General features: G+C 35.8%; 2 protein-coding genes across 5 annotated transcripts in view; both read left to right on the forward strand.

The window, feature by feature from the left end:
- Window positions 1–24,896, forward strand: part of LOC127414591 (fatty acid binding protein 1-B.1-like) — a 932,240-nt gene that overhangs the window by 112,123 nt on the left and 795,221 nt on the right. The gene's annotated exons all lie outside the window — the stretch shown is intronic.
- LOC127414557 (E3 ubiquitin-protein ligase DTX1-like) overlaps window positions 1–24,896 on the forward strand; it is a 68,261-nt gene that overhangs the window by 16,376 nt on the left and 26,989 nt on the right. For both annotated transcript variants that reach the window (XM_051652669.1, XM_051652670.1), the window contains one exon: window positions 19,133–19,853. In XM_051652669.1, coding sequence (XP_051508629.1) covers window positions 19,133–19,853 — 721 coding nt within the window. The remainder of the gene's footprint in view (window positions 1–19,132; window positions 19,854–24,896) is intronic.

Here is a 24,896-nt window from a genome sequence, read left to right on the forward strand (position 1 = left end):
AGAGTCAGACAGTGGACGCTCACACAGGGTTCATACTTATGTGTTTCCTGTGTATTTTTGGAAGTGAGAAAGCGAGTCTTTCATAGTCAATCTTTTGAATATCATCATAAAGTCTGGTCATCATTGCAGCATATTCTGGTGAAGTACCACTAGGGCTGGACGATATATATAGAATATTTGCTATATTATCGACACGCTTTTGCTGACGATATAAAATTAAGCAATAATGTGAATATCGTGATTATTTTAATGCACTTTTTATTAAATTTTTGCAACCAACAGATGAACGTTTAGTTACAATGTTTACACTCTTCAGGAAGTCAAACTATTAATGACTTATTTAACCCTTTAAGCTCTGAAGGTGTTTTTAAAGATTTCCTGTTTCAGTGGTATACCCAAAATTAAAGGCTTATAACTCGACAAAACAAACAAGGAGGGTCAAGTGTTTGGTATCATTGTAAAGAATTTTTAATGATATACTGTAGATTATGATACATTCTGAGACTCTCAGCCTAAGAAACTGCTGAAAAATCACACACACACACACAAAAAAAAAAAAAAGCCAAAAATGTACTTTTTCTTATTTGACATTATACCATATATCTCTGGGTATAAATAAGGTGGCTCTGAAAAACTGCTTTTGTTTTATTTGTCAACTGTATCTGAGAAAAATGTTGTGTTGATACAACAAAGCAATCAAATGTTATAACATTACAAATATAATTTATCCTAGTGTCCAAAAACATCTCCAAACAAATAAAACATAATAATTGTACATAAGAACTAATTACACATGCAAACACAACAATGACTAAAGGATTGCATAGCATGCACACATGATTTTAATAATGAGATTTCACAGAATGAGTTTCATTCTGTGTCATTTGAGTCATCATTGAGTCTGTGTCATGTATTTGGCGCCATCTCCTGGTGGTCATATGTAACATTGTGCTTCATGTGGATTATCTAACGATCTATGCATCTGATTATCTTGTGTGTGGACTCGTTTGAAAGATAATCACCTCCTTTAAGTAATGGTATGTGATATTTTTAGGGCTGTCAGTCGATTAAAAATGTTAATTACGATAAATCACATATTTTTTTTTGTAGTTAATTTGACACCATATATACTTATTTTCCTGTCAAAATGCATTTATTTCCATTTAAAAAAAAACAAAAACAAAATAATGCTTTATTAACATGTTCCAAACAAAGCCTTCCACAATATAATGTCACTTATTTAAGTAACATTGAAAGAATTAGTCCCCATAGGTTGAGTGTTCATTCATATTTTCATTCATTTCATGTTTATATTCATAATTTTACACCTAATTGCCACTTCAGATGCAGCTTCTGTGCCACCTTTGCTGTGTAAAGATGGCTTTAGTCCTGATAGGTTTAGTATTCATTGCAATGGGCATTAAATCTCTTAAACACTCATCCTCCACAATATTAATCTGCGGGTGGACTGTGACTATCCGCTTTGCTACAGCAATCATGAAACTGCGCTCATGATTCGCATCAGAGCATCAATGCCAGCGTCCAGCACCGCTTTGAACTCAACGGGAAAAGCGGAGTGATAGTTAAGACTTGGCGTGCTTCAGTGGTAATTAATGCTCTGGAAATACATGATTTCTATCACCGGTCCCATCTGGGCTTGTTTTGGATATCAAATAATAGTGCTAAGAGGTCCATTCTCCATTATTTTACCACTGACAGGGAAGCGCTGTTGTGTTGTATGTGTCAGTGTAATGACTCTGGGTGGACACATTACAAAGGTTCCACCATCTCAACAAGTGTTTATGCTGTATTAACAGTAAATATGTTAATCGCGACTAAGAAAAATGAACGCGTTAAGCTTTTTAAACGAATCACATGCGATTAACGCGATAATTCCGACAGCTCTAGATATTTTATGTTCTGTTTATTTTTCATGATGTTATAAGTGAAAACACTGCATATAAGCAACACCATCATAATTGTCAAAGACATATACTTAACTATTACTCGCTATATTTTTGTCTGGTTGTATTCTACTCTTTGAGAACTTTCCAACAACATATGACACATGCTATTTGATGAGTTCTGATTTGTCTGCAAATTTCAAAGCACTTGTACAGTTTTGGTCATACTATCTACATGCATTGTAAAGTAGAGCTTCTAAGCTTTCAAACGATACCTATTTTGTGTTGTCAAGACTGTGTAGTTATACATTTTTTGACGATTCTGTTTTTTCTCTCACTGTGGGCCCAGCCATCCTAAAGGGTTATACTTGACCCTGCTTATTAATGTATTTTAACATCCAGATATTACATGCCGTGTATGTATTTTACAGGTTATGTGACTGAGTCTTAGAACTTATAGGATAATAAACATTTATATTTAGGCAGACGCTAAATGTATCCAAAGCGACTTACAAAATGAGGAACATAAGCAATTTGTCATACAAAAGCCAACAATATCCGCAGTATCGCACTGCCAAGTTCTAACCTTTACTGCGTCCTGTATTATCATCATGCTTAACGTTTGCACACTGAAGTATTTTAAAACAATTAACCTGTAAAGGTGATGGAGCAAAGCCAAGAAACCTCCTCCTTCTCTCTCTGTCTGGTCAGCAGTTGTCTTGTCTTAACTGGCCAATTAAATAATACCAGCCAGATTCATTTTGGCAGCAACTCTCCGTGCGGCCGATCCCAAAATGGGTTTCCACTTTGCTGATTAGGAATGACAGCCAAAGGTGCTCTTAGAAGGAAGCAAACTTCGCTGCAGTCTCAAGGTGAATTTAAATCAGGCAAAGCGTTGGATGTACTTTATAGCTGATGTGAGTAAATTTGTGAATTTGAAAACACTTTCTCGTATCCCCGTAAATAAGGCATGTTATAAAATATTGATATATCGATTATTGATCGGCATGTTATTTTATCGATACGTTTTTGAGGCATTGATATATTAACATTAGCCAACATGTAAATTAGAAGCCTAATTTGTGTGCTTTCCAATTCACTTGGCCTTCTGTTTAATGTAATCTGGCATAATAGCGTTGGGAGACCACAAGCGGGTAGGACAAGGCACAATCAAAACTAAATTGTGGATCTAGTCACCATACAAACAAATGTTACAAAGGTTTTTGTACTTCTTTAAGAATGAACAAAGAGATTGATGAGTTTGCAGGTTAGTGTATGAAACTGGTGTAATTGTGCAAACTGAACGATTAGAAATGGTGATGTTTATTATGCAATTTCTCTATATGTAGCCTTGAATAGATTTCATTCAAGATGTCAAACCACAAAAAGACATACTTGTGACTGACAATACATTGTGTAGGCTATATGAAAGCTACATACACAATATATCACTCAGAGATGGCTAGAATAAATAATCTCTGTCCTTTGATAATGCTTTGGGTCAAATTTAATAGGAAATTATACAGGTTGAGCTCCGCGGTGCTGCAGAATATTGAGCAGCCTCTGGAGATGGCGAGCGGCGGAGTGTGCGTACCTTCATAGAAACTAAATGTTTCGAATTTTAGAACATGTTTGGTGTGCGACCAAGTTGTGTTGAGAAATATGTCTTAAGAGACAAAGACAATTATTCAACGGACAGCCCTATTTATACCTGAAAAAATGTTGATAAATATAGATAATCTTCTGGAAGATTTTCTGATTATCGATGCGTGAAAAGGCATCGATCCCAAGCCTACCGCAAATATAAGTCATTCGTGGGTTGATTTCCACAAAAACTCTAGTCGAGCTTTCAAAACATTGATGTGTTTGAGCATCCCAACCAGCCTAACACAGCAACACTGACTCAACCAATAGTGTGAGTTTGAGGTGGCACTGTCTGTTTGTTTGACCAACCAGAAGACGGAGGGAGTATTGTGGTAGGGCAGTTTAAAAACAATGTTTTCATCTGTTGACAGTTTTCCACTGGTAATTACGACATTTACGGCCTTCAAGTGGTGTCGTAAATACCGTAATTATGAGTTTCAAGTACATGAATGACCAAGCAAAGTTTTATTTCAGCACAATTACATCACAAGGAACAACTTTCTTGGTATTTATAACACTTACAGTTGAAATTAGCCATCAGTCTTGTGGTTCTCCACAATTTTTTTTTTTTTACTTCAGCATTTTAAATGACATCTCCTCAACTCCTGTGCCATAATGGGATAATAAAGTGTCCAGTGGATGTGCGCTTCAGAATCTCATCGGTTGGGATGCACCGAAATTTCGACTGCAAAAGGCTGAAATTTTAAACAGGATGTAAAATGTCATAATTACAAGTTCCAAGCACATGAATAACCAAGCAAAGTCATATTTGCCAGTGGGAAACTTTGAAGAGACATGAGTGTTTGAAGTGCTGACATGAAAGATGATGGAAAGTAGAAGTCGACTGATAGCAGATTTTGCCGGTAATGATAACAAAGGTGGTATAAAAGACAGATAACCAATTAATCAGCTAATAGTTTTTAAAATTGATTTATAGAATGTTAAAAAAAATGTATGGAGTCGTGGCTCTGTTACAATGCTCTATAATTAAGTATTTGCCAAATTAAGCTTTTTATAGCCAATATATTCACCAGATGATTTTATATACACTACCGGTCAAAAGATTTAAAACACTCGACTGAAATGTTTCTCATGATCTTAAAAATCTTTTGATCTGAAGGCGTATGCTTAAATGTTTGAAATTAGTTTTGTTGACAAAAATATAATTGTGCCACCATATTAATTTATTTCATTATAAAACTAAAATTGTATTTAAAAAAAAAAGTTTTTGAAATTGATGACTTGAACCAAATAATAAAGAAAAGCAGCCAATAAGTGCCCAACATAGATGGGAACTCCTTCAATACTGTTTAAAAAGCATCTCAGGGTGATACCTCAAGAAGTTGCTTGAGAAAATGTCAAGAGTACATGTCTGCAAATTCTAGGCAAAGGGGGACTACTTTGAAGATGCTCAAATATAACACAGTTTTGATTTATTTTGGATTTTGTTTTGTCACAACATAATTCCCATAGTTCCATTTATGTTATTCCATAGTTTTGATGACTTTACTGTTATTCTAAAATGGGAAGATAAAAAAATATATAATAAAGTAAGTGTTTCAAATTTTTTTTGAATGCTATTGTATATATATACTGTATATATATGAAGTTAGAGACACAATGGATGTGCTGATGAGGCTAGGTATAGTGTTGGCCACAGAGAAACACAAAGGAACTATCGGCATGAATTAATCGGTAAAACCGATATATCGGCCTACTTCTAATTGAAAGCAATCATTTTTCGGCCACAGAGGAACATGGAGGAACTAACAGCATAGATTTTTCAGACAATAATAGTTCCAAAAAGCAACTATTGGCACTAATTAATACTTAAAACCGATATATTTGTCTACCGCTAATAAAAAGCTATAATTTTCGGCCACAAAGGAACACGGAGGAACTAACAGCATAGATTTTTCAGACAATGATAGTTCCAAAAATCAACTATCGGCACGAATTAATCAGTAAAACCGATATATCGACCTACTTCTAATGGAAAGCAATAATTTTCGCCACAGAGGAACACGGAGGAACTATCAGCATAGATTTTTCAGACAATGATAGTTCCAAAAAGCAACTATCGGCACTAATTAATCAGTAAAACCGATATATCGACCTACTTCTAATGGAAAGCAATAATTTTCGGCCACAGAGGAACACGGAGGAACTATCAGCATAGATTTTTCAGACAATGATAGTTCCAAAAATCAACTATCGGCACGATTAATCAGTAAAACCGATATATCGACCTACTTCTAATAAAAAGCTATAATTTTCGGCCACAAAGGAACACGGAGGAACTATCAGCATAGATTTTTCAGACAATGATAGTTCCAAAAATCAACTATCGGCACGATTAATCAGTAAAACCGATATATCGACCTACTTCTAATGGAAAGCAATAATTTTCGCCACAGAGGAACACGGAGGAACTATCAGCATAGATTTTTCAGACAATGATAGTTCCAAAAATCAACTATCGGCACGATTAATCAGTAAAACCGATATATCGGTCTACCTCTAATAAAAAGCTAAAATTTTTGGCCACAGAGGAACATGGAGGAACTAGCAGCATAGATTTTTCAGACAATGATAGTTCCAAAAAGCAACTATCAGCACCAATTAATTGGTAAAACCGATATATCGGTCTACCTCTAATGGAAAGCAATAATTTTGAAATATGATTTTCAATATTTTTCATTAATAAACCATAGGCAATAGGTCATGTAAAAATGCTGCAGGTGTTTTTGCTGATGCTTATTCATTTGTACAAGAGTTTAGCTTCTTCTGTATTTTGTTTCCGACTTGAATGCGTGACATGCCGTAATAACAAATATTGGAAGAGCTTCCCATGTGCACTTGAAGGCAGCAATTATGTTGCCATTCTTGCGTGCTCATCTCGTAAATACGATCATTCTCACTCGACTTAAAGTCAGCAGAATTACAGGCCCCACCCTCAGATTTTTCGATTGTAGACTCTGCCCCAGAGGTTTGTGAGAAAAAGAAAGATGTGTTGAGTGCTGTTGGTTTCTCAAAGGGTTTTCCACCGAGTATGTGTGTACATGTGTTTCCATGTGTGTGTGTGTGAGAGAGAATGCATTTTGGTTTTGAGTTTCAGGAAATACAGTGGTCTGTTAATCTGAAACACTCGATATCGAAAGATGCTTTGGTGCAAAAATTCTACTGTACCCTCTGAGTTTACAGTGACAAATACATGTACAGGTTTGACTGTACTTGTGAGGGACAAATGTTTCAAAATGTCCTCAGTCATATGATGAAACATGACAAAAATCAACTTGTGAGTAAATTTTCAGTGGTTAAAAATGCTCTTAAATCGTGTTTTGCTTTAAATCTACTGATATTACCAGGTTTGTTTGAGGATTAGAAGATAGAAAAGGTCATCACTTCTGTACTAAACCATTGCGTCAATGACATGTCCTCGCTAATATGGTGAAAAACAAGTGTGTGAGTTGCATTGGTTTAGTGAGGCGGGCATAATTAGCCGTGACGTTCACACGCTGGGTATTCACAGGGGCAGCGGACACTATGTTGAACCAGCTTCCTATGGGACAGAACAGTCACGATGCATCCACACGTGTGTGTGTGTGTTGTGTCCACTGCAGTAATGACTTTGAGCTACAGTAATGCACAGTAACTTCGAACTGAAGTCTTTTTCTGTTGAGGCTAAACTGCAAGCTAAGCAGTAAGTCTGTTAACCACTGACGTCCGCAGAAGGGGGACAGCAGGGGCACAATAACAGTAATAATGTGTTATTATGAGATTTCTTTGGTATCAAAGAAAATTAAGCAGATGTGCCTTTAAGAGTGCGCTACTGCAGATCGGGGGCAGATTCCAATCGCAAGTGATCCTTCCTATGCCCTATACTCACTCTGAACTGCAGAACCCTTGAAGTGGGCACTCTGAAGGAAACGTGGCATTACTGTATGAATGTACCTTCGCTAACAGTCTTGTGGAAGGGCCCTCTAAGAAAAGATTAATTTTCTCACTTTTGTTTTGAACGAGCATTCGAGTGGCATCCCTCCTGCAGCATTGCCCTTTAAGAAAGCCAAAAATGCAGTTTTGAATTCGCCCCGGAACATCAAAGTGCCGTTACCTCAGACGAGTAACAGGTCAGATAAAAAGTCCACTCCATGTATTGTGTTGTAAGTTCATCAAAAGAATAACACTCGACTGCTACCACATTTCTGACATCGCGTACCTTTAGTGTAGACAGATTTATTAATTATAATGGGAGCGGTCACGTTGCTTTCAGTGATATACATTAAATTTGTCTTTTATAGAATATTGACATAAACTGAAGGAGCTGTCTGGTTCAGCCAAAGCTTGTTTGGTTTTGTTGAAACTAATAAGCCATTAATCACTTTCAGAAAAATACCATTAGGCTTCCACAGTACCGCCGCTCCCTATACGCATATTACGCAGTCTGCGTAGGGCACCAACTCCCTAGGGGGGCACCATCATACCCTAGGGGGCACCGGAAACTCAACCGGCTGCCCTTACTCGCATGTTATATGTTATTCAAGGACCCGGTAGCATTTGCAGAACACGGTCGATCGCCTCGCACTCGCATTTTCTCATCACGCCTTCGCACCGTGTACCACATTACCAGGGTAATGCCATGGTACTGAATGACTGATCATGTTCATATTTCATGATGCTGTCATGGTACTCCAAGGTTCTTTAAAAAATACCATGGTTTTACTATGACACATGTCAAAAACATGGGGTTATCACAGACCATAATAAATAAATAAACAAACAAGTGTAATACCATGGTGCTTTTGTGAGAAATATAACAGAATAGGCTTTTATTTGTGATAAAGGAAAAATTGAAAAAAATTATGTACAGTATATATATACTGTATACACTACCGGTCAAAAGATTTAAAACACTTGACTGAAATGTTTCTCATGATCTTAAAAATCTTTTGATCTGAAGGCGTATGCTTAAATGTTTGAAATTAGTTTTGTAGACAAAAATATAACTGTGCCACCATATTAATTTATTTCATTATAAAACTAAAATTTAATAAATAAAAAAGTTTTTGAAATTGATGACTTGGACCAAATAATAAAGAAAAGCAGCCAATAAGTGCCCAACATAGATGGGAACTCCTTCAATACTGTTTAAAAAGCATCCCAGGGTGATACCTCAAGAAGTTGCTTGAGAAAATGTCAAGAGTACATGTCTGCAAATTCTAGACAAAGGGGGACTACTTTGAAGATGCTCAAATATAACACAGTTTTGATTTATTTTGGATTTTGTTTAGTCACAACAGAATTCCCATAGTTCCATTTATGTTATTCCATAGTTTTGATGACTTTACTGTTATTCTAAAATGGGAAGAAAAAAAATATGTAATAGAGTAAGTGTTTCAAATTTTTTTTGAATGCTATTGTATATATATACTGTATATATATGAAGTTAGAGACACAATGGATGTGCTGATGAGGCTAGGTATAGTGTTGGCCACAAAGAAACACAGAGGAACTATCTGCATGAATTAATCGGTAAAACCAATATATCACCCTACTTCTAATTGAAAGCAATACTTTTCGGCCACAGAGGAACACGGAGGAACTATCAGCATAGATTTTTGCAGACAATGATAGTTCCAAAAAACAACCATCTGCATGAATTAATCAGTAAAACCGATATATCGGCCTACTTCTAATGGAAAGCAATACTTTTCGGCCACAAAGGAACACGGAGGAACTAACAGCATAGATTTTTGCAGACTAAGATAGTTCCAAAAAACAACTATCGGCACTAATTAATCGGTAAAACTGATATATCGGCCTACTTCTAATGGAATGCAATAATTTTTGGCCACAGAGGAACACGGAGGAACTAACAGCATAGATTTTTCAGACAATGATAGTTCCAAAAAGCAACTATCGGCACTAATTAATCGGTAAAACTGATATATCGGCCTACTTCTAATGGAAAGCAATACTTTTCGGCCACAAAGGAACACGGAGGAACTAACAGCATAGATTTTTGCAGACTAAGATAGTTCCAAAAAACAACTATCGGCACTAATTAATCGGTAAAACTGATATATCGGCCTACTTCTAATGGAATGCAATAATTTTTGGCCACAGAGGAACACGGAGGAACTAACAGCATAGATTTTTCAGACAATGATAGTTCCAAAAAGCAACTATCGGCACTAATTAATCGGTAAAACCGATATATCGGTCTTCCTCTAATGGAAAGCAATACTTTCTGGCCACAGAGGAACATGGAGGAACTATCAGCATAGATTTTTCAGACAATGATAGTTCCAAAAAGCAACTATCGGCACTAATTAATAGGTAAAATACTCAAAAAGCAAAGAAATTAGTTAAGTATTTATAATTACTATAATTAATAAATAAATAAATAAAATCAGTGCCCTTTTATATCCTTCCACCTCTGTCCCTGCTAAAGTCTGTGCACGTCACTGCTGCTAACTAGCAGGCAATTCACACATACACATGCACACATGCAGAGAAAGCTAAAAGGACTTTATATGCCATCAAATTATCCATTTAAATTGATATTTCTATTTAGATCTGGCTCAAAACCGTGCCAGCGCTATGGGGGGCCCACAGGGGGCCATGCCCCTCACTTCGACTAAAATGTTATTATATTTGACCAAACTATTGCATCTTTCTCATGTGTTGTCTGTTCAATACCCATGATGTGAAACTCCTATACAAATCCATTAATTAATTTTCTTTGAGCATTTGCAGATCCAGGCGTGTTTTAGTGTTGCAGCGTGCTCTGGGGTGACGTGGTGCGTGTGTGCAAAGAGTCGGCACAAGTCACGCTCTCCATATTCCGGCAGATTCACAGATTGCACCTATTGTCTGTTCTGCTCGCAACCTGAAAAGATCCATGCAGATTACTTCCCTGACCCCTCTCACTCCTGCTGCTTTCTGTCTGTTAATAGAGGCCAACAATGTGGAATGGATAATAATAGTGCCATACAGTGCAGGTCAAGTTAATGAAATCACAAATTAAAGGAATATTCCGGGTTTAATACAAGTGAAGCTCAATCGAGAGCATTTGTGGAACAATGCTGCTTACCACAAAATTTATTTCAACTCGTCCCTCCTTTTCTTTAAAAAAAGCACAAATCTGTGTTCCTGTGAGGCACTTACAATGGAAGTCAATGGGGTCAATCTGTAAACATTAAAATACTCACTGTTTCAAAAGTATAGACACAAGACATAAACAATATGTGTATTAACATGATTTTACTTTGATAAAATCGCAAACTAACCTTCTGTGTAAAGTTATAGACAATTTTACAACTTTGTTGCCATGACGATGTAATGTCAACAAACCCTAAAACTCTAAAACGATTGTAAAAATGACGATTTAAGCAACTTTACAGCTCAATAAATACATGAGTTTTAATAGAAGAATTAATGTAAGTGCTTTTATAAAATTATAAGCTTCACATTTCTGCCTTTAAACCCTCCAGAAATTGGCCCCATTGACTTCCATTGTTAGTGTCTCACTGGAACACAGATTTGTGCTTTTTTAAAGAAAAGAAGGAATGAGTCGGAATTAATTTTATGTGGTGATCAACATTATATCACAAATGCTGTCGATTGAGTTTAACTTGTATTGAACCCAGAATATTCCTTTAAGATGTACCCTTGTGTCCACAGTAATTTTGTCTACATTAGGGGTAGGCGTTGTGACCTAAATCTAAAAGCAAAATGCTCATTGCAATTTCTCATCAAAATAAAGTTATTTATTACACAATATAAATGCTCGAAGTTTAAATAATAAGAAAAGATCACAAACAAATAAGCTTTCAAGAAATAGCGAGATGCATTCAGTCTGATCAGGTGCAGAACAACAGAACTGAACAGAACCAGTCCTGAAAAATATGTGAAAGTGAATATTTACATTTTAATAATTTGTTTGTCATCATTATTACAATCAAAATGTACCTTTGTAAAAATACAAGAATTCTACGTTATATTAATTAATATTATATCATGAAATGGTGTATATAATAATAATAATAATAATAATAATAACAATAATATGAGCTATCACTGTTTTAAATAATGTGTACAAATTATAAGTACTAACATTTGAGTTTACATTCATTTGTATAAGAAACGCTAAAAAGGTTACTGTCACTTTAAGAGTTCAACGAGCGGCTCACAATGTTCCAGTTCAGCGAACATTAACGAGAATCTCTCGGTTTATTTAGCGCATCCATGCTGTGTGAGATTAAAATGAATATTTATTTTTTTATCTGACTGTAAAGAACAGAAAGGATATTAAAAGACATCTCATCTTTGATGGACACACATTACACGGAGGAAATGATCTGTTTTAAGCTCAAGCACTTTTCAACAAAACAAGGAGATTTTCCAGGTATTCCAGTTCTTAAATTTGTAAAAGCTAAATTCAAGCACTTTAAGGACCTTGTGTGAATGCTGTAAACAGTGTAGATAAAAGTGCAGCAGGGGTAAAATCAAGTGATAGAGAGATTATGATATTTGATGGGTCATTTCATTTATGATCACATGGACAGAAAACAATAATGCAAATTTTTAAATTTCGAATTATGTCACGATGTGGTTCCTAATTTTCTTTGGGTTGCCGATATATAGAAATTCGATGTATCGTCCCATCCCTAATAGCGATACAAAGTATATCACGATATAGTAAAAAAAAAATTAAAAAGAAAAAATTAAATCAACAAAAATTGGTTTAAATATTACATTTTTTTAATATATAAATATATAAAATATATTAAGTATTGTAATGTCTTTTTGTTTGGATAACCCAATCAGTGAATCAGAAACTTTATAAATGAAAACTACTTGCTCTTATATAATTTGCTCTTTATTTGGAACTTAAAAACAAACAAACAAACAAACACTCAACTTGGTTTATAATCAGCCTTACCATAATGCTAAATTTCACATTATGACATAATTTCAGTCGGATATGTTGTTGACCAGTATTATTATTATTATTATTATTATTATTATAAACATTCCTCAAGAAACTCAACATATTCTCAAATCAATGCAACAAAGAAAATAATACATAAGTTATAAAATATCCAATGACAATAGGCTTTTAATGATTGAAGTCATCTCTATAGAGAATATATGAATATCTGTAGGCAAACATGACCGGTTTGTTTCCTAATATCAAACATCATTGAACAGAATTTTAGTAAAGGTGATGATGTTTAGATTAAAACGCTTTATTTTGCCACATGACACAGTGTTGTATCTGTTTTCTGTCAGTGGTGGTTAGAATGTCGAATGTCGAAGCGTTTGAGTTGTTTGACTTCCTCCATAGCGCTTTAAAATAAATAAATAAATGGGTCTCGTAAGTTTTGTGGTCTGCGCCGCGATATCGAGAGAAGCTGAACTGAGTAGTGCGAGTGACGCAATCTCCTGTTTCTGGGGCACAAATACCTTCAATTACAAGAGCCGGTCTCCAAGATCTTAAACTAGCCTATGCTGGTTTAAGCTTTCTCCCAGAGCTATAAAGTGCCCAAACCCTCTATAATACCAGCCAAATGACCAGACTTTAGCTGTGTTTTGGAAAGACAGGACGAGAGCGTAAGGGAAAGTGTGTGTTTGACTTCAGGGACAGACAGGAGAAAATCATCTCAGGATCCAGCAGGATGTGAACCATCGCTGAGGGATTCTCTGCAGGAAGTATGTGTGTGTGTGTGTGTGTGTGTGTGTGTGTGTGTGTATGTATGTATGTCCTCCGTAGTGACTCTTGTGTTCATTTTCTGTGAAGTGTTGTTCTCTGTGTCTCAGTGGAAGATTGTGCTTGTGAGAACAGAATGTCCTGTTGTAGTTTAATATTTATGTGGGTGTGTGAATGAGGTCCCAGCTGATCGCTTTATTTCTCTAATAATACTAAACCTCTGGAATATTACACAGGAATAGACTCGCAGGACATTTTAGAAGCCTCAAAAATTGCAAAAACATGCAGATACTCACTGACACACATTTACAGCTTAACATCAAAATTACATAAGAGACTAAGTCTTATAGTGGTAAATCAGGTTTATTTGTCCTACCCCATTGGCAAATGTTTTTATGTGTATATGTAACACATTTACTGAGGTTTATGCTTAAAACAATTTGCCAATGCAAATAAACCTAATTCAAGCTAGATTTTTTTAAAACAAGTATTAATATCTTTTTTTTTTTTTTTTTTTTGTCAGTAATGCTTTTTATTTTATTATTATTATTATTTATTTATCCCCTTTTCTCCCCAATTTGGAATGCCCAATTCCCAATGCGCTCTAAGTCCTCGTGGTGGCGTAGTGACTCGCTCAATCCAGGTGGCGGAGGACGAATCTCAGTTGCCTCCGCGTCTGAGACTGTCAATCCGTGGATCTGATCACGTGGCTTGTTGAGCGCGTTACCATGGAGACATAGCGCCTGTGGAGGCTTCACGCTATTCTCCGCGGCATCCATGCACAACTCACCATGCGCCCCACTGAGAGCGAGAACCACATTATGGTGACCATGAGGAGGTTACCCCATGTGACTCTAACCACCCTAGCAACCGGGCAAGCTGGAGTCACTCAGCACGCCCTGGATTCGAACTCGCATCTCCAGGTGTGGTAGTCAGTGTCGTTACTCACTGAGCTACCCAGGCCCCCCAAGTATTAAGATCTTAAATCTGTTTGCTTCTAAAGTAAAGGTCTCTTGCTTTAAGGATGTCTAGATTAGGGATGGCTCAACGTATTGACTGCCGATATTTATCGTCCAGTTATTGACCAAATTAAAACCGTCGACATATTGGTTATAAACATGAAAATGCTGATATGAGTAACAGATGATTTATATATAATTAATTAGTATCACACTTTTTAAAAACTCTTTGAATTTAAATGCACAATTCAGAAATAATAGCCAAAATATGTAGAAGGGTTGGCACTCCTAAGAACATGTAATTAAAAAACATATATATATTTCTCATTCTCACGTTAATATGGAAAAACACCGTAAACGGACATGACAGTTGTGGAAGCGGCACTTGCCTAGAGGCTACATGATGAGAAAAAGCATCCAAGGCTTTGACTTCTGAGATATCGGTATGATATCCATTAATACTGCACGACTGATTGAATTAAGAATGAAATAGAAATATGGGCTTGTGCGATTATGCAAAAATTATTTAGAACTACAAAATAACCTTTTTTCATATCAATCATCATGTTATCATATATAGTAATTTTTTGGTATCTTTTCTATCTTTTTATCTTGCATGAATCTTTCACTGTGGCCCTATTTAAAATTTTTACCTGTCATGTGTCCAACAGATTGGTGGTCGACCGATATATAGCTGAAGCTGATAAATCGGCCGATATTTGGAATTTTTTCATTATCGGCATCAGCCGATACATTTTCGCATTTGGCCGATTTGTTTCTTAAGGCAAAACAAAGTTAAAGTTTGTATGAGATTTTGTTTATGTTATTTACTATATTAAACTGTGTGATAAATCGGCATTGTCTCTGCCTATCCCTGCTCTCTGGATATCGGCATCGGCCATTAAAAAAACCCATATCGGTAAAATGATCCAACCAATGTTCAATGGAAATTATTTATTGTAAGAACAGTGAAGAAGCTTTTAAAATTCTTTGTACATTTTTGAGCGTTCCTAAGTTATCTGATGACAAAATAAGATGAGTTGCAAACTATCGGTATTGGTATCGGTATCGGTATCGGCCTATAGTTTTTGTTAAAATCAATATCGGCCAAAAAAATTAATATTGGTGCATCCCTAGTTTAGATATTTTTAATGTCAAAAAGTCAAAAATACTGATAAAAAAACAATTTTTTTAATAATTTTTTTTTTTAGTGAAAATATATTTTTTATTGAGTAAATTGGTGGTGCAAAGTTTTGTTGCTTTAATAAAACTTTTCAGCTAAAGTTTATGGATGTGACACTCTGAGGTCTGAATCCTATTTGAGTTATCGTCTGCGGCTGGTGAAGGAGTTCAGGGTTTTTCCGTGGAAATTCAAGGTCAGACGTATTAGTTCTGCTGACGTGTTTCTTTGAGGTCGTCCAGTGACAGTCCAGTTTTTCTAGTTACCTAAAGGAGGACATACCATAGACATATACTGTATTGTTTATATAAAGTTTATTATAAAGATATACAAACTAACCATAATTCAAACCCTAATCCTAAAGACATTAACCCCTTTCACACATGCAACCTGGCAAATTGCAATAAAACTTTTGGATTACCTTTACTGGTAAACTTTTGGATTACCTTTACATCTGCTATTCACACATGCAATGGTTTACGTCTTTTTTCCGTTACGCTACCAGTCACACATCAGCACCAAAATGCCATTTAACTCTTAGATGTAGTTAGTTATTTTATCAGTCGCCACATTTCTTCATCCGCTCGGAAAATCTGCCACTTCTAAAGTCTGAACAGAATCTAAAAATACTAGGTATCACACACTAAACGATAGGGATGGGATGATATACAGTATATCGCCAACCAAAAAAAATGATGAACCCTATCGAGGCAAAACTCAATATTTCGAAATTTGCATTATTGTTTTCTGTCCATGTGATCATAAATGAAATGACCCATCAAACATCAAAATCTCTCTGTCGGTTGATTTTACCACTACTGCACTTTTATCTACACTGTTTACAGGGTTCACACAAGGTCCTTAAAGTGCTTGAATTTAGCTTTTAGAAATGTAAGAACTGGAATACCTGGAAAATCTCCTTGTTTTGTTGAAAAGTGCTTGAGCTTAAAACAGATCGTTTCCTCCGTGTAATGTGTGTCCATCAAAGATGAGGCATCTTTTAATATCCTTTCTGTTCTTTACAGTCAGATAAAAAGGAAAAATAAATACTAATGTGTGTGAGTCTGAGATGCTCGTTGAACTCTTAAAGTGGCAGTAACCTTTTTAGTGCTTGTAATACAAATATATGTAAACTCAATGTTATTACTTGTAAAATATACACAATATTTCAAACAGTGATAGCTCATATCTGACTCTGTTCCGAGTCTCAAAAGAAATGGGCTGAGCACGTTTGGATGCGGTCTTGGGTGGAAAGACAAGACTGCGACGCAAGTTGAAAGTGAGTGAACGTGAATGTTTTCTCTACTTTGAGCGCTTGTTCGCCATCTTCATTTCTTCGTGGTTCAGTGTTGTGGCCGTGCACGGTTGATTTCCATTAGCTGCTCACCATATGACTTCAGATTTGAGTCGTGGAGCATCATACACTACGGGATTTCCTCTATATTTTTTAAATCATCAGACTAAACAGAATAATTTCACTATCTGTCCAATTTTGAGAAATTGTTTATCGTAAAAGTAAAAAAAATGTTTTCTTAATCTGAAACATTGAGATCAATCATATAGCCATGAACTGCATAGGCTCAACAATATGCAAAAATTATTATCATGTCAGACTGAATAGAAAAACTTACAATTTAGTTTCTAAATGTCTCCTGAATTTTGATGATAGTGAACCTATATTAAATGTAGTGTTTGTGGTATTTTCATTTGTCTTGTTGATGGTTTTTGAGGATTAGTTCATGTCACACAACCTGTCCATGTAGACATCTGTCTAATTGGACGAGCCTCTACCAGATTGGATAACAACCTTTGATGTCAACAGCAAGATTTGGTACCATTGGTACAAGATTATCTATTCGTTATTATTTTCTTAAAATAGAACTTGAAGATCTAAGGGTCTGTTGACACAGGATGCATTCTTGGGGAATATTTTTTTCAGTTATTGGTTTATGTTTACATACTAGAGTAACATCTTTGCGATGTGTTTCGCTGTTTCTTGAGCCGTGTGTGAACAGCCCCTAATTCCTCTCTCTCTCTCTCTCTCTCTCTCTCTCTCTCACACAACATAGGAAGCATCCTAACTTAATCCTTTAAGCTCAGATGGGGCCTTGAGAAAAAACAGATTGTCAAAATATTCATAACGACTAACACAAAATAGGTATCGTTTGGAAGCTTAGAAGCTCTACTTTCTAATGCATATAGGCATTATGACCAAAACGGAACAAGTCCTTTAAAATTTTCTGACAAATCAGAATTGTTCTGTTTTGATCATTTATTAAAAAATTTGCTCTGTACATATTATCGCAATCAGTAAAAACATCAAACTGATCAAGCATGTGTCATATGTTGTTGGAAAGTCTCTCAAAGAGTAGAATACAACCAGCCTATTTGTTTTACTCACAGATAAAAATATAGCGAGTAATAGCTAAGTATATGTCTTTGACAATTATGTTGGTGTTGCTTATGTGCCATATTTTCGCATAAAACTTAACAAAAAAAAAACAGAACATAAAATATCACATACCACTACTTAGATGAGGTGATTATCTTTCAAACAAGTCCACACACAAGATAATCAGATGGATAGATCATTAGATAATCCACATGAAGCACAATGTTACATATGACCACCAGGAGATGGCGCCAAACACATGACACAGACTCAATGATGACTCAAATGACACAGAATGAAACTCATTCTGTGAAATCTCATTACTAAAATCATGTCTGCATGCTATGCAAACCTTGGACACTGATAAATTATATTTGTAATGCTATAACTTTTGATTGCTTTGTCATATCAACACAAATTTTTTCTCAGATACAGTTGGCATGATTGTGAACAAAACAAAAGCAGTTTTGTGGAGACACCTTATTTACACCCATATATAATGTAAAATAAGAAAAAAAAGCACATTTTTGGATCAATTTGTTTTGTGATTTTTCAGCAGTCTATCATTATCTTTATCATTAAAACATTTGAAAAGTTTTCTTTACAATAATACCAAACACTTTTTAGTTTTTTTATTTTGTTATAAGCCTTTAATTTTGAATATACCACTGAAACAGGAAATATTTAAAAATGCCTTCAGAGGTTAAAGGGTTTAAGGGAACCTAATGAGTGACTGATTTCAAGTGTTCTACATAGACAGCAACTCTACACGCCACACAAGTAGTGTTCCTTGTGTGAAGCAAATGAGAGACTAGATACACAATCCGATTTGAGCAAAACAAAACTATTGGTTAAAACATTCAATCTTTAGTTACTGTGGATTCAACTTTTTTTTATTAATGTTTTTCTGTATTGATTGAAATATGAGTATAATTTTAATGCCATCTTGCATAATTTTGTTTTTATTTGTGAAGCATATATGTAATGCTGCGTGTATGAACCCACTATGATCAGAAATATTTGCCATTACACGATCGTTTAAATTGAAACCGGAGCGAATTACATTCACAATCAAAGTTTATATTTGTTCATTTATATTTTTGCGGGAGTTTGGCGCCAGCCTCAGCTGACTGCACGCACAGCAGGTTTGGTGCATTCAAAATGTGATTGGAATTTGAAGTGCACAATAGAGCAAATAACTGTGATCAGACTGTTATTTAATAATCAGCTACAGGCAGTTAGATTAGTTGATTATCAAAATAATCGTTAATTGCAGCCCTAGTACAATGTGAAATGGTCCAACATAAGTAAAACACTTTCTCTCCTGTTTCTCTGTAGGCATGATGCGACCCGTGCAGCGAAATTTCTACGATCCGTCGTCTGCTCCGGGCAAGGGCATCGTGTGGGAGTGGGAAAACGATTGTGGATCTTGGATGCCGTATGACATGGAATTGTGCGTTAGCATCCAGAACGCATACGAGAAGCAGCACCCGTGGCTCGACCTGAGCTCGCTCGGCTTCAGCTATCTGGTGGATTTTGATGGAATGTCGCAAACCAACCGGCAGAGCCAGAGAAAACGACGTATCCGCCGGCGAATGGACCTCGCATACCCGCTCATTGCTGGATCCATACCTAAATCACAGTCCTGGCCCGTGGGCACCAACTCGGGCACCCCGTGCACGTGCCAGCAATGTCTACTGGTGCACAGCACACGAGTGGCATCCAATGCCTTACTGGCCCTGCAGCAGAGGAGGAAGTTGTACGGGACGGAGGGCGGAGCCAATCAGAACGCTGCTGCTGTGAGACAGAGCAAAACCTTTGCTGGCACCTCCCTTTGGTCGCCCACGATGACAGTTGCCGGAGGTCACCATAACAACATTTCAATAGGTGGAGGAGGGGGTGGGAAAGTGGAGATGAGCGGGGTAAATTTCCCATGTGCCCCTGCGCTGGTCACCCTGCCGGCCAAACACACGCTTACTATTAACGGACAGAATAATCTGAACCGCCCGGGAACACAACGCATCACGGTGACGCCGAGCCGAGGAACCATCCCACCAGGGTAAGAAAAAACACACACACAGGTTTTTACATGGAATGATTTTGAGACCTAACTGTTGGGAAGTTAGCGACCAGCCTGATCTCATAAAAATGTAGTGAATGTGGCAACATTTGTGCAAAATGATATTACGTGGTTCATTACACGTATCGCGACAGTTCTGAGGTGAAATGTCCACTGTGTGGTGCTAAAAGTGAGTTAAATGTTCTTCTAAATAGAGTTTTTTTAGGTTAAAATACATAAGTATTTTTTATTTTTTTTGTACTTTACTAGATTGCAGTTCAGTGTCACTCTTTTCTTTTAATTCAATAATGCTTCAGTTTAGTGGAGATTTACTGTCTTGAACAGGGACGTAATCAATAGTGTCTTTTTGCACTGACACAGAACAAGTCAAACACCATCAAACATGCTCAAAGTACACACACACACACACACAGACACACACACACACACACACACACACACACACACTGCAGCTGTAATAAATCTATAAATCTTGTCCTTTTCTCTGTGTGAAAATTCTTGTTTGAGGGTGTTTTTGATTGAGTTAAACCACATATGTTTGTGTGTATGTGAGTGTGTGTGTGTGTGTGTGTGGGCAGGTTTAAGTGATTTACGAGGACATTTTTTTAGGTTACAAACTGGTAATTATAAGGGTATTATGCTATAAATGTGGTTTATGAGGACATTTCATAGAATCTATAGTTCGTACAGTATAAAAATCATGTCTACACCAATGTGTGTGTGTGTGTGTGTGTGTGTGTGTGTGTGTGTATGTGTGTGTGTATGTGTGTGTGTGTGAGAGAGAGGCTTAAATACACAGGGGGGAAATGAATAATGGATCGAGGCAAAACCGACGCAGCAAACACACACACAGTAAAGCACTTGATGTCGGGGTGTAAATCGTAGTAAATGTGAAGTGAAGCTGTTCTCTGCAACAACAAACACAGTTCACATAAACAAAACAAACAGTTCCCAGGCGAGCGGTTCTACACACAGGATGAGTGTGGTTAACACAAGGGCACATACAAACATACGTGTCATTGTGCCTGAACATGTGTATAGTAACAAACACACACTTGTGAGCAGATAGTGTGGGATAAGCGGGTATCAGTTGGGCACAAAACACTATAATGTATATCTCATTTGTGAAATTAAACCCTATTAAGGTGAAACACTTCAGGTCAATAGGGTCACCATTACTGTAGAATATTTAGTTTTGCAGTTTACTTTCATTATTACAGTATTTTTGTGTTACATGTTGCCCGTAAAACATGTTCGTATGCGAATATGTGTTAATTTAGCATGCTGAAACCATGCATCTACATTTTTGCTACTGAGACACCTGGAGTTTTAACCCTGTAAAGCCTGACATACGAAAAAAATGTTTTTACATTAAACTGTTTTTAGTACCATTGGACGACCTATATAAATAAATCATAAAAAAAATAAAAAAAATAATGCACTTTTTTTTATATATCATATTTGATCCATTAGGCTTTAAAGGTCATTCTCCTCCTGAGGCAGCAGTTCATTTGTGTGTAGGACATTTGTTATGTATGTTTTTCTACAGTGGTAAATCTTGGGGTATTATCAGAGGACTCTCTGGACTTTTCAGAGATACTAAATGTTTGAGAGTTTGACCATGACAACTTCCTCTCCTTGCTCTATAAATATGGATTGAAATGAATAAAATATTATTTTTTCAATATGCACCAAACACTATACTGACATTTAAAAAAGTGAAAATGTCAAACTTGTCTCAGGAACTTCTGGTAAGATGACATCATAATAGCTTGTAATGTAAAATAATGAGATCTTTATAATGACAGAGCAGGCTGCATATATGAAAATACACAGAAATATTAGTTCACACTTTAAATATATCTTATAAAATGTATATGTCAGAATTTTCAAAGCTCTGTGATTTGTTTTGTGGTGTGCATGAATGTAATGTAATGGAGATTGAGAGATATTCCTCAAAAGACTGTTGTATCATATTTGATACATGGATTTCAACATGCGTTTTCAATAAAATAATATACAAAATTTAAACCAAGCACAAGTTGCTTATATTCAGCAAATACTCATTTTAAAATAGCAGTAACAATATAATCATTACTGCCACTTTTACTTTATTAAAATAAGCTTTCATTTATCCCAACATAAGTCATTTTTCATGTAAGCCATTTTAAATAGATCGATAAAATAAATCAGAAAGTAATGTACAATATAAAATAAAGAAATCAGTCACAAACCTGCATTCACAGTTTGGTTCATCTGTGTTTAGTGGAAGATTTTTATTTGTCCCACAGCATAAAAAACCCTACTCATTCTACTAAACAAACTTTTTCAGCTCTTTCAAATCGGTCAAATGGTCATTTGTATTGTGTCAGAAGATATAAAAATAAGAAATCTCTTGTTTAAAACATGCAGAGTGTGTGGAAATGTAATCATTGTGTCCATTTTAGTTCATACATTTTTGACACATTAATAGCATTTGTTTTTTTTTAACAAAACAATTGATTTAATGACTTTAAAAATGTCAAGTGGTGTAATCATCAAGTAAAATGTATTAAAATACTTTCTTTACACCTTGAATACACATGAGTGTACAAAACTAAGTCTTCAAACTTAAATATATACAGTATAAATATATATATATATATATATATATCATTAATTTTTAAGTCATGAATATCGAAGTTTTTCATGATTACTCCATTTGACCTGAACAAAATATGCCGTTTCATAAAAATATCAAAATGTCTAAAATTTCATGAGGGTCTAAAGGCATTCTCTCTGTTTTTTTTTTGTTTTGTTTTTTGTTTTGCTATAATTTGATTACATTTTTTAATTGCGGTTAATCGCATATTTTTTCCATAGTTAATTGTGATTAATCGCATATTTTCCCAGTTAATCGCAATTAATCGCATATTTTTCCATAGTTAATCGTGATTAATCGCATATTTTTTCCATAGTTAATCGTGATTAATCGCATATTTTTTCCATAGTTAATCGTGATTAATCGCATATTTTTTCCATAGTTAATCGCGATTAATTGCATATTTTGAAAGTACTGAAATTTGACTCAATATAAACTCCTTTCTCATCAGAATGCATTTATTTCCTTTTTAGGAAAGAAAGCAAAACAATATGTAACTATATAATGCATTTTTAACATTTTCCAAACAAAGCCTTCCATAGTATCAATGCCAGTGTCAAGCGCCGCTTTAAACTCCACATGAAAAGCTTCATTCTTTGTTTTGGTGACAGTTAAGACTTGATGTGCTTCTGTGGTAGTAAATTGCACCTTACTTAGGCTGAAAAATAATGGATTTCTATCACAAGTCCCATCTGGGATTGTTTTGTACATACAAATAGTGTTAAGTGGTCCTTTCCTGTCGCTGTTGAGTGTGTGTGTTCGTCAGTGTAATGACTCCTGGTGGACACATCACAAAGGTTCCACCCTAGTCCCACCAGTATTTTGCTGGTTTATGCTTTATTAACGATATATATGCGTTAATCACAATTAAGAAAAATTGTGTTAAACTTTTTTAATGAATCGCATGTGTTAACGTGTTAATTTTGACAGCTCTAATTTTTTTTTCACATGACAACAGAATAGTGATCGACCTGCATGTTGGTTACACCACATGACAATAATTTGATAGATAAAAGTGTTTTGTGTGAATTGCTTTTTTAAAGTATTTTTGAATAACAAAAAAATTAGCGTTGCGTCATTGATCCTTCTTTCAGTTTTAAAGAGAACAAACTCTTTTCACAGACTGTGATGAGGCGTAAATCTAGCAAACATTTATTATTTGCAATTTTTAAATAATTTAGTGTAAATTTATAACATTATTATGGTGATGTGGGCGTGGCCAAACGACGTCTGTGGAGAGGAAGAACGGTAAGGATTGACACCTGTGGGAAATTATCTCTAACAGCTCTTTGTGTTTGCAGTGAGAGCTGAGAGGGATAAAAGAGCAGTACAGACTGCCAGAGGGGAGAGAGAGAGATGCACAAAACATTGTGTGTTCCTGTGTGTGTTACCGGCTGCTGATAAGCATTATTTGTGTGTGTGCAAATTTGAAAGTATGTCTAATAAAAGACTCGCGTGGACTGTTACTCTCACGGCTCCCACTTCCTCCTTCAAAAGAAAGCCAGAGAATTGTTACAATTATACTTTAAATTACCCTGGAATATGTTTTAATAAGTTTACTTCCGTGTTCCAAACTTGGATATGTGAAAAGAGTTAATAAAGACATGTCAAAAAATGGCATTTGTGTCTAAGTCTTGTAAGAAATACTGCACACACACACACACACACACACAAACAAATACACACTCGCACACACGCACACAAACAAATACACACTCACACACATGCACACACAAACACACAAACAAACTCACACAAATGCACACACAAACACACACACAAACAAACACACACACAAACAAATATACACAGACACACAAACACACACAGACACACACAAACACACACGCAGACAAACACACACACAAGAAGAACGCACACAAACAATCACACAAGAAGAATGCATACACACAAACAAACTCACACAAACGTACACACAAACAAAAACACACACAAACAAATACACACTGCAATGCACACACAAACAAACAAACACACACAAAAATGCACACAGACACAAACACACACACACAAACAAACACAGATACACACAAACAAACACACACAAACAAATGCACACACACACAAACAAACTCACACAAACGCACACACAAACAAACACACAAACAAACAATAAAACACTCACAAACAAATACACACTGCAACGCACAGACAAACAAACACACACAAATGCACACAGACACACACACAAACAAACACACACTCACACACACACACAAGAACGCATACACACACAAACAAACTCACACAAACGCACACACACAAACAAATACACACTGCAATGCACACACAAGCAAACACACACACAAATGCACACAAACACACACAGACACACACAAACAAACACAGATACACACAAA

This window comes from Myxocyprinus asiaticus, chromosome 24, assembly GCF_019703515.2.
Source record: "Myxocyprinus asiaticus isolate MX2 ecotype Aquarium Trade chromosome 24, UBuf_Myxa_2, whole genome shotgun sequence".
Taxonomy (NCBI): Eukaryota; Metazoa; Chordata; class Actinopteri; order Cypriniformes; family Catostomidae; genus Myxocyprinus; species Myxocyprinus asiaticus.